This window comes from Notothenia rossii, assembly GCF_949606895.1.
Source record: "Notothenia rossii genome assembly, chromosome: 2".
Taxonomy (NCBI): Eukaryota; Metazoa; Chordata; class Actinopteri; order Perciformes; family Nototheniidae; genus Notothenia; species Notothenia rossii.
In genome coordinates this window covers 18,898,959-18,909,550 of record NC_136904.1, presented here as the reverse complement: position 1 = coordinate 18,909,550, position 10,592 = coordinate 18,898,959, and the positions used below count along the sequence as shown (strand labels likewise).

General features: G+C 39.3%; 1 protein-coding gene across 4 annotated transcripts; it reads left to right on the top strand.

Annotated features, from left to right (window-relative positions):
• The first annotated feature begins 419 nt into the window (after positions 1 to 419).
• On the top strand, positions 420 to 10,592 carry swap70a (switching B cell complex subunit SWAP70a). 4 transcript variants are annotated; one of them, XM_079663241.1, is made up of 13 exons: positions 420 to 608; positions 1,429 to 1,587; positions 2,854 to 2,994; positions 4,674 to 4,847; positions 4,963 to 5,190; positions 5,807 to 5,953; positions 6,293 to 6,401; positions 6,501 to 6,682; positions 7,547 to 7,654; positions 8,210 to 8,376; positions 8,656 to 8,854; positions 9,327 to 9,423; positions 10,071 to 10,592. In XM_079663241.1, exons 1-13 carry the CDS (start codon positions 540 to 542, stop codon positions 10,187 to 10,189), a joined length of 1,899 nt encoding a protein of 632 aa, XP_079519367.1. In that variant the 5' UTR covers positions 420 to 539; the 3' UTR covers positions 10,190 to 10,592. The 4 variants fall into 4 exon arrangements, with proteins under 4 accessions (XP_079519367.1, XP_079519365.1, XP_079519368.1 ...); XM_079663239.1 differs by having other exon boundaries at positions 420 to 620; XM_079663242.1 differs by having other exon boundaries at positions 421 to 625.

Below are 10,592 nucleotides of genomic sequence, written 5' to 3'. Positions count from 1 at the left end.
AATTGGGACCATAATCCAGGCTGGATAGCCTTTTATTAATGAAGAATTTTCAAATTCCAAATAGCCTACTGTATTTTTTTTCTGGGGGAAGAAAATTGCAGATCTGATCTGTCACCATGATTCCTTCAGGTGGATCATGCTTGTTTCCATCATTCAAGGGCCCTTTATTTTTTTACTCGAAGTGTATTTGGGCCCAATTTATAACTGGCTCTATGATCTATGTAATATTTTAATGTGGTCAATTCATTAAGCTATATATTGTTAAAAAAGTCGGTTCATAGAAGTAGAAGTGAATACACTAGAGGTTTCTCAATACTCAAATTTCGACTCCTCGGTCCTCCGGTAGTGACCCGGAAATGGATTTCAGCTCGCCATGTTGAAGGACATCTCATTTCTCTAAATGCACTTCGAGGATCGAGCATCGAGGAGGCTCTCTGGAGGAGCTATAACCGAGGAGACACTGATGGTTCCTCCACGGCTCCTCCGCGGACGCATTTCCGGGATGGAGGCGTTACGCACGGACGGATTTATCTCAGCCAATGACAGCTCTGCATGCATCTCCTGGATATTATTTTAGAAACTTCTTTCATCGCGAGGCAATGTTTACAGTGAGAACAGCTGTGAGGTCCGTGCAGAAAGCAGAGCAGTGTGTAAAATATATATCACTAGTAGATATCTACTAAACTACAGCATACAATTACTGAGTAATGTAGGCTTGTTATACTGAGTGATATATATTTCGTCGATATTTTTCGAAGACCATTTAATGCTTCACATGGCTACTAAAATACACAACGGCTGTAGCCTGATTATGCTTTAGGAGCTGTAGTGTGTGGTACAGTGTGTAGATGTGGCGGACAGACAGGTCTCAGTTGGTTTGGTGTCCTCTGCTTACTTTTAATACTTGTAAATACAACTTTTGGCCCGTAATTTCAATTCCCCATTTCAGTGACCAGAGAGAGGGGGGGGGATATATCCAGTCTCTGATTGTGTTACGTTTAGAGAATTAGAGTATTGAGAAACCTCTACTGTGTACATAATACTTGCAGTCAATGGTGAAAGGAGAAAGCTATATTGTAAAAATATATAATTAAATTAACAGATGTGAAATCATTCATTATGGGGAATGGCCCATTTCAGCATAAGAAAAGTGACAATAGATTTGAAATGCATTTAGTGAAGTAAAAGGTAAATTTCCCTCTGAAATGTAGTGTAGTTAAAAAGAAGCATAACTAGGAAATACTCAATTGAAGATACAATGTACTTTCCACCGCTCATGGCAGTCAACATGCTTTTTTACAATGGGAAAAACTGCCCTAAATGGTCGGTTATTTTCGCAGCGAGTGAGTGATGATAATAAATGAAACGTTATGTGGCGCTATCGCCTCATTCTGCTGCTGCGCCATCACCACTGCACTTGTTCGACAGGACGGAGAAACTACCGAGACACACATAGACAGACTGCTGCTGCTCCTGCTGCTGAGGGACGACATGTGGCTTCGAGACGAGATTTTAAAATCCATATGGCACGCCTTCACGGCCCTGGACGTGGATCAACGTGGAAAAGTGTCCAAGTCTCAGTTGAAGGTGCGTTTCAGTTCTGTTTTTTACTTGAGGTGAATAGAAACCCAAACTATCTGTGAACTGCGTAACGTTTCTTTAGGTATGAATAGACCGTAAGTAAGATACATAAGACCTTCACATCATACCATAAGTATCCTACACTTTTTTGCGATTTTTAAAGGAACTTTACTTAGCAAACAGTGTATATTTATGTTATGCTAATTAGCTCTTTCAGGGGAACATATTGAACTTCGTAACCTATCAATGCATTGAGCTGTTTTGCAGACTTTTGAATAAGCTAAATTATGATAAACTATGATATTGTCTATAGCTAAAGTTGAACTTAGACAACATCATTGCTAAGTTCAACCCTATTGTCTAGTTCAGCTTCCCCTTGGCCATATATACATTTAAATAGTGCTTCAACATTAATATGGCAGTACTAATAGTACATTTTTTAAACACATGCAATAATACTAAACTTCAAACTGCTGTGAACCCTTCGTGGTTGTTTTTTAAGTGGACACCCTTGTATTGCAACATTGCAACTTTTAATTAATACAGTAAACAAGTGAATTATACAATCATTATGTATTTCACTATATGCCTACTGCAGAAATGCCAGTATATTGGCCTTGTCAGATTTGATTATTTATCCTACCTTATTCACATGTCCTGTTATACAGGGATTTTGTAAGATTGAAGAATAATTCACATAATAAACCCCTTTGAAAAATATACAGGCTGTTTGACTGAATTTAAAAGACAGAGAGACAGCTGGGCCACATTTAGTTGGCCTTCTGGGTTTGATGTCAATGTCCAGATTGACAAAAATATTTCCCTATTACTTAAGATGTTTTTTCTGGTCTTCATATTATTGTGATGACCAGTATAAAGCTCATTGTCCACTATCTATCTACTGCCACAGATTGAGAGAGAACAGAGGAGACTCAAAGTAGATGATTTTAGAATCTAGTTTTGATCCTTGTTGATACAAAGCTACAGGGCATGAGTCACTTCTGGGTAAAAGTGTAAAAAAGTTCAATTTCAAGGGAAGCAGTAACGCTTGGCTAGCGATGCTTGTAAGTGTCAGCAAAGGTTTTTGAATGTACAGTATGATAGCAAAACTTGAAAACTGTGAGACTGATCATCAGCTCTTTGACTTACAAACATATGTTCATTTGGAAAGAATGTATAACTGCATATTTATGTCTCTTGACGACATGCATTTCCCCTTACCTGCATGTCTTACGGTAGTGTCTAATTCCCATTTAAATTGTGTTTCTTTAGGTGCTGTCCCACAGTCTGTGCACAGTGATGAGGATCCCTCATGACCCTGTGGCCCTTGAAGAGCATTTCAAAGATGACGATAAAGGGCCGCTGTCCAACCAAGGCTACATGCCTTACCTCAACAGGTTTATCCTCGACAAGGTGGGGACAACAATGCAGAAGCAGTTGCAGAATAAAGGGAGTCTAAAATCCAGTCAATCAACTTTCATTTGCAATGATGAGAACCAGGGCAAGGATTGTTTATATTTTATGCTAGTGCTATTAATATATCTTAGTTTTGGTAACGATAGCAAAACTGTATTTATTTGTTTACACCTCTCCTGTCTATTTGTGTAGGTGCTCAACAATCTAGCGATCTAAACACGTTAACAATACAAATGTAACACTATAGAAGCGTAATGCATTCACAAACATATGCCCCATTTCCTGAAAGAACAAGATTGATATCAATGAACTGAGAAAATGTCCTTCCTAGATGACTCAAGTGAAAATAGGCAATTGTTCCTCAGTTGCACTTAGCTCATCCATAGGTTCCTAATCAGAATCAGAATTTAAATTCCATTATTTGTCCCGCAATGGGCCTATTTACATTATTACAACAGCAGAAGTGAGGAAAATAGACTTACATAATAAAAAATATAAAATAACTAAGTTTACTTACATAATTAAAAATAAAAGAACACAATAAGTAAATAACTAATAGCAAATATCATACAATGGTAAACAATAAGCAGTATATTTGTTTTGTTTTAAAGTCACCATATAACTTTAAAGAGGTAGCTGGTACTGTGTGCCAATTGTAAATACATTGAGAGAAACAAATAAATGAAGAGGAATTGCAGGACGGTATATTCCACAAAGTTTTATATTTACAGACAGTTTGATCAGGGGTTTTGCTGTGTGTGTGTGTGTGTGTGTGTGTGTGTGTGTGTGTGTGTGTGTGTGTGTGTGTGTGTGTGTGTGTGTGTGTGTGTGTGTGTGTGTGTGTGTGTGTGTGTGTGTGTGTGTGTGTGTGTGTGTGTGTGTGTGTGTGTGTGTGTGTGTGTGTGTGTGTGTGTGTGTGTGTGTGTGTGTGGGGGGGGGGGGGGTCTACCAGGGACCGTGGTGGTTGTACAGCTGTATATAAACTGTATATAAACATAATCACATTTAAGTCCAAAAGGAATGATGTAGCCCTAGTGGTACCAACACTCTCACTTACACTGTTTGAACTTTGCCATGGAAAGCTTTTTAAGTTAAATAAAAACAGTTTAAAGAAATAATCAGACAGTTACATAAATAGTAACAGTAGGATTAAATAAAGCACTCTTCTTCTCTGTTGAAGAGTACATGACACAGATTAGCATGACTAATCATGACCTGTTTTGCTCTGTGGTAGAGGAAATGGTAGCAACCACTTCTATGCTTTGCCAACAGGAAGAATGTGCTTTTTCTATTATTTATTCTTTGGTAGTACAAACAACGAGTACATACAAAGGGCTACATCCTTATACAATCTTAGCAAAAGGGGGGGGTAGATTTGTTCTCCCTGTAGCTATGCGAACTCTGTGCAATAACACATCTGATAAAGTCTCATGTCAGTCAGTAACTGCTTGAGTTTCACTCTTTGTACTTGGAAGCTGTTTTCTTGCCTTTTTCTTGAGGGCTCTGACTTGAATCAAAATGAGGCATTTAATTACATCAGGTTTGTACCTCCCATCCTGCAGAATGGAGGTTCTGAAAGGAGACTAACACCAGTCTCCTGCTTAGCATTTGTAAACATGCCTTCACTGGTGCTGCCGCCCCTTCTGACTGACTGAATGGTGTGTTTTCATTCTCAGGTGCAGGAGGAATTTGATGTACTTGAATTCAACAAGATGTGCTGGACACTGTGTTACAAGAAAAATATCTCCACTAAACACCTACTCATCTCAGATGATGATGCTTTCAAAGTCTGGTGCATTTTCAACTTTCTGTCAGAAGAGAAATACCCACTGGTCATGGTTACTGAGGAGGTGAGGGAGAATCCTTGTTTTCTTTGGGATTTCTTTCCTGCAAGTTAATAATGAAGCAAAGACACTTCAACCTCCCCCTTCTCCATACATGGTTCAAGTTATTTTGTCTCCTTAGATTGAGTACTTCCTTCGAAAGCTGATGGAGGCCATGGGGAGTGGATGGAGTGAGGAGAAGTTTTGCGATTACAAGCTGCAGTTGCACGCAAAGAATAACCGCCTGAGTGCCTGGGAGCTGATCGAGCTGCTGGGGCTGGGTCGCTTCACTAAGGGCATGACCCGGCAGACCCTCTCCATGGGCATCGGGGAGGTCTTCCAGGAGCTCATACTGGATGTGCTCAAGCAGGTTAGACAGGACATTCATCTAATTTATTATTTGTAACCCACACACACTTACATTTGTTCTGCTTTGTTCACAAAGTAGAAAGAAACCCAGATATTTAAATAAATTACTGTATTCCTATATATAAGAATACCTTTTTTTTGGAAATAAAGATAAAAATCAGTCAAGTATTATTTGGTTGAAAAGAAACACAAGTATAGTTTTCCATAAAGATTTTGCTTGTTCTGTTTTTTCTTAAAGTTCCTTAAAACTCTAAAATTGTACAGTTATGACAACAATAGATGTCTTATATATATTGCAACACCGCATAACAGTAGCTCATCTCCTCACATCCCTTGTGGTATTAATGATAACGTAAACACAATCAAACACATTCATAACCTAAACGGACAAATATTCAATGTATTTATTAAAAATAACTCAACTCTAATTCTGCAGTATACAACTATATGATACATCTACTGTATACTTGTACATATATATTCCATGTGTTTTCTCAATGATCAGTTATTTGCTTTATGAATTATCAAGGTGGCATTACTTGTTTTGTTTATATGTCACAGTGATTATGTCAGTGTGAATCAGGTGTCTCTGTTAACGGCTCAACTGTGTTTGGAAGGGATACATGATGAAAAAGGGTCACAAAAGGAAGAACTGGACCGAGAGGTGGTTTGTCCTTCGACCCAACTCACTGTCATACTACGCCTGTGAAGACCTTGTGGAGAAGAAAGGAGACATCATTCTGGACCGAACCTGCTGTGTGGAGGTGTGTTGATACCCTTTTCTAGTAAATAACATATCATATTGAAGTAATGCTGTTAAGTAGGAGAGGTTCTAAGGGTGTCATTTCCTGTACACACCGTAACGCCACTCAAGACAAATGTGCTATTTGTAATTTCCTATTATGTTGGGCTATATAAATCAAATTGGATTGATGATTGATGGAGGTTGTATTGATTAAAATATTTGAAGTGACATTATAACTGATATTTACTGACGGATAGTGATATAGATCAGAAATAGATTAAGCATTGTTGAATTGTTCCTACATGGTTTTGTGTATTTAGTATGGTGGGACTGAAGTGATGTTTTCTCTGTCCTGCAGTCTCTCCCGGATAAAGAAGGGAAGAAATGCATGTTCATTATCAAGTGCACTGATAAAAGCTTCGAGATCAGCGCCTCAGACAAAAAGAAAAAGCAGGAATGGCTTCAAGGTAAGAGTCCTGTCATCATTGTCTCTTTATTTTCTTCATCATTGACTCTAAATGTCATCGTTGACTCAACAGTGCATCCATATCTTCCTCTTGTGGCAGCTATCCAGACGTGCCTCCAGCTGCTGAGGTTGGGGCTGCCGTCCCCTCACCGCGAGGCCCGGCTGAGGCGCAGGGAGCTCCGGCAGAGGCAGCAGACGGAGGAGGACGACCTGGCGGAGAGGATGAAGCATCTGCAGGCGGCCAATGAGAACAAACAGAGACAGCTGGAGGGAATGAGGAAGGTACTGCTCCCTGCTCAGCCCTTCAAACCTGAACCCTGACTGATAAGGAGGCTGCCACACCTCGTCGTGTCCAGTTACCATCTGCACAGCTCTAATGTTCAAAACCAGAATGTGTCAAGTCGTGTTGAAAACTTTTTTCTAGATATAAAGTCAGGTGTATTTATATATAGCACGTCAGCAACAAACAGAGTGCGTCATACAAAAGGTCAAAATCATAGCGAAAAAGTGCAAAAGAAACACAACAAGTAGGCCAAGAAAATAGAAAATCAGTTCAAACTGAATTCTTTTTTTTTAATCCAACAAGACTACAAACTAGACTTAACATTTTTCAAACTATTTGATGTTAATCTATGTAGTTCTGTTAGTTTTGTGAGTTTTTAGTCCACTTCCCTTTATTTGAGCATATTGTTGTGTGAAATAAATCCCAGCCGACAGCCAAAAGACCCGGACATCATGCAGCAGATCTTTCAGAAAGAAAGGGGAAGTAAAACCTGCTATGCAAATGAAATGATATGTCTGTCACAGACACCTGCAGTGAGTGTGCATCCGGGCGTATTAACTTATTTCAGAGCTGCAGCAGTTTATTGATGGCTTCCCACTTCTGTTTTTTCTGCGAGATGACTCTTCAAATGTCAAACCCTCTTTTTTCTGTGAAAAGCCAATTACTGATCATGTCACATAAGGTTTTAGAATACATTGATCTTCTTCTGAATTCACCTTGGATTTACCAAATACAATGTTATTTCGAGAGAGAAGAGCACACTGAACTACAGATTACTTTTTAATTCAACCGACCTAATACTCTTTAGAAATATCTCCAATAAAGAGAAGTAAGAGCTCTTCCCTCTTTTTCTGGCTTGACAGAAAATGGAAGAGGCTGCAGCCACAGCAGCAGAAGAAGATCACAGGAGGAAGCAGATGCAGTTAGACCAGCAGGATCGTTACAGACTGGACCTGGAGAGAGAGAAAATGGTAACCACGGTGTCTGAATCTGACTCCACAAACATGGTCTTAAAACTAAACAGAGAAAAGTCTGGTAAACTAAGACTGTCTAGTCACCCGTCTGTGGTTCTGTTCTTTAAGGAAACACAAACTAAAAGTTAAGTTGATACATCACATGATGATGAGTCAGTGGTCTGCGTGTCACATGCACAGAGTATGAATCATCTTCTTACTCAAGAGACTTAACAGACAAATGCCTTTTATAATAAAAAACATAATTGTTGGCTTGGATTGCATCATAGGAGAAACAATTGGGGAGTGTAAATTAAAAAAAAATACAGCACATGCAATATAGCAAAATACAGTCACAGTAGAGCATCACATTTGAAGATGGCACTATTGATTTTATTGATATGAGCTGTATCCGTTGCCAAAATGGCGGGAAAGGAAGTTTTTTAAGCTCTCAAACAATGAGATTTCTTGATTGTCTCTATTTTGTAACACATAATGTGACAAAACAAGCAGTTTAAATACATCACATTGGAATCTGAGAAACTGTGTGTGAATGTGTGCGTTGCCTCTTAGGTGCGTCAGCAGATGGAGGAGCAGGTGGCTCAGAAGTCCAGTGAGCTGGAGCAGTACCTGCTGCGCGTCCGCGAGCTGGAGGACATGTACCGCCGCCTGGAGGAGGCCTTAGAGGACGAGAAGCAGGCCAAGCAGGACGAGGAGGCCATGCACAAGCTGCAGGCCAGGTGAAGGATACTTGCATTGTTCCTCCTGCCTGTGTCAAATGTTCAGTGAGCAGCACATGCTACTATTGTCCTGCTAAAGCAGAACTGATTTGCAGTGAATGTGATTCTCTGTTCTCTGCCTGTAATGAACTTTCAAACTGTTTTGGATTTTTTCTATTGTTCCTTTTATGGCTCAAGCTCCCCATTTCCCTTTTTTTAAGAATAGGGCTGAATTTGTTTATAACTATGCTATTCAACCCTAATGAAATGTAAGCATCATTGCTGTGTTCACTCCCACAGTCTGCTGGAGGAGGAAGCAGCGAAGCGGGCCGAGCTGGAGCGATTCTACCGGCAGCAGCAGAGGGCGCTGTCGCAGACGGAGGCGGAGAAGCAGGAGCTGGTGGCCGAGCAGCGGCTCAAAGAGAGAGAGCTGCAGGCGGCCATGCTGCAGCTGGAGAAGCTGGAGAGGGAGCGGCTCGGGGCGCTGGAGCAGTACCAGGTCAGCTCCCACATGAGGAGGGTAGTAACTGACCCTCGGCATCAAACATAGATATTTCCTTATTAATAATTTCATTAAGCAGAATGCAATATTCTTCTGTCTTCATTCGCCAACAAGTATGTTTGTATTTTACATCAGATTTGTTTCATTTATTTAATTGAGGTTTTAAGATTCTTATAAATGTTCAGTTTATGGAACAATAAAATAAGCTTGAGCTAACAGAACCACAGTCAGTCTGTTATGAGGATAACAAGTATAAGAATTAAGGTTTTTATTAAGGTATTATTTGAAGATTATTGATACACATTTTTCAAGATGATCTGCCTTTATTAGATCAGGACCATAGAAATACATATGAGCAAACAACATGTGGGAAATGATCAGAAATTTGACACCAGAATGGATTATTTAACCTTTTTTTAACTAACATGTTCTAATTTATTTGATCTAACTTCCTGCTTATGTAATAAAGGAGGTTTCGATGAAGCTTGAACGAGCAGCTAACAAGACAAAGACTTGGAAGGACAAGGTGGCCAAACATGAGGGTCTGGTGCGTCTCATCCAGCCAGGTATGAACATCAGTTGTAAAATAAATCAGCATAAGACAGGTGTATTTCACCGGCATTTAGCTCTTTGCATCAAGTTCATTGAAACGGGGCTTTCTGTGCTCCTCCCAGGGTCCTATGAAAGATAATAGGTGCCCACTGCTCCTAATACTATGATGGGTTAAAGCCAGAATCTGCATTTCACTGTGTGTGCTGTGCTTTGTTCATGTGTGACAATAATAGCAGGCAGTAGCTAAGTCCGTGGAGCTGCCCTCAAAACTGGGTTGCCGCATCCGTTTGTGACTTTATTTAAAATGATCAGAAAAAACCTTTTTACTAATGTGTTGAACTCAAGTATGGAAGTAATTAAGGAATTTTGAATATCAGGAAAATATGCTAATATTCAGTTTTTTGTAATGTCTTTCATAATAAATATGAGTTTGCACTGCATGTAGGCTTATCTTTGATGTTCAACCTGCTATGAGTTCAAATAAACTAAATACTTGATTAAAATACAGCAGTCCCTTGTGCCTACAGATTAAAAATAGTTTGATAAGAAAGGTTTGCAAAGTTTCAACAACCAGCACAACGGAAAGCATCATGAGGAATCTTTCTGCAAGTTCATCTTTTTTAAAACACCTCCCCTCCTTGTTTGCGATCTGATTTTTTAGGTCATAAAGGTCCTCAGAGGATCACTAACTGGGGTCCGGCTTCATTCACTGACGTTGAGCTGGAGCTGAGGAAGAAGTCGTGGCAGGAGAGGAAGAACCAGGGCGCTCCGGCTCAGTGAACACACCTCACTGAGGAGGACAGTCTAGGTCTGATAATGTTTAATAACATACACTTACTGAGCCATCTGCAGTGATAAAACATTTACTGATATGATTTGGCCTACTTTCTTCTGTAACAAAAAATCTCATCAAGCAATTGTAGGAAACAGTTCTCCAAAATACTCTGATCATGAGATACAATTGAAATAGCAGAAAAATACAACTAATAAGTGAATATTTAGTTATTATTTTATGAAAGAAATACATCCAGTTTCTTATTTTGTGCTTTCTGACTTCCTGTGTTTTAATTAATTTTACTGACATGTAATAGAGTATAGCAGTAGATTAATATGTGTATTGCTTTGTCACATTTAAATTTGTATGAAAAACATATAATAAAACACCACCTTTTTTTTTTCAAAA

Coding starts and splice junctions, on each gene's coding strand:
- swap70a (XM_079663239.1), top strand. CDS start 540: ATGACAGCTCTGCATGCATCTCCTGGATATTATTTTAGAAACTTCTTT. Junction 5,191..5,806: donor TACTGGATGTGCTCAAGCAG/GTTAGACAGGAC, acceptor TGTGTTTGGAAG/GGATACATGATGAAAAAGGG. Junction 7,655..8,209: donor ACCTGGAGAGAGAGAAAATG/GTAACCACGGTG, acceptor GTTGCCTCTTAG/GTGCGTCAGCAGATGGAGGA.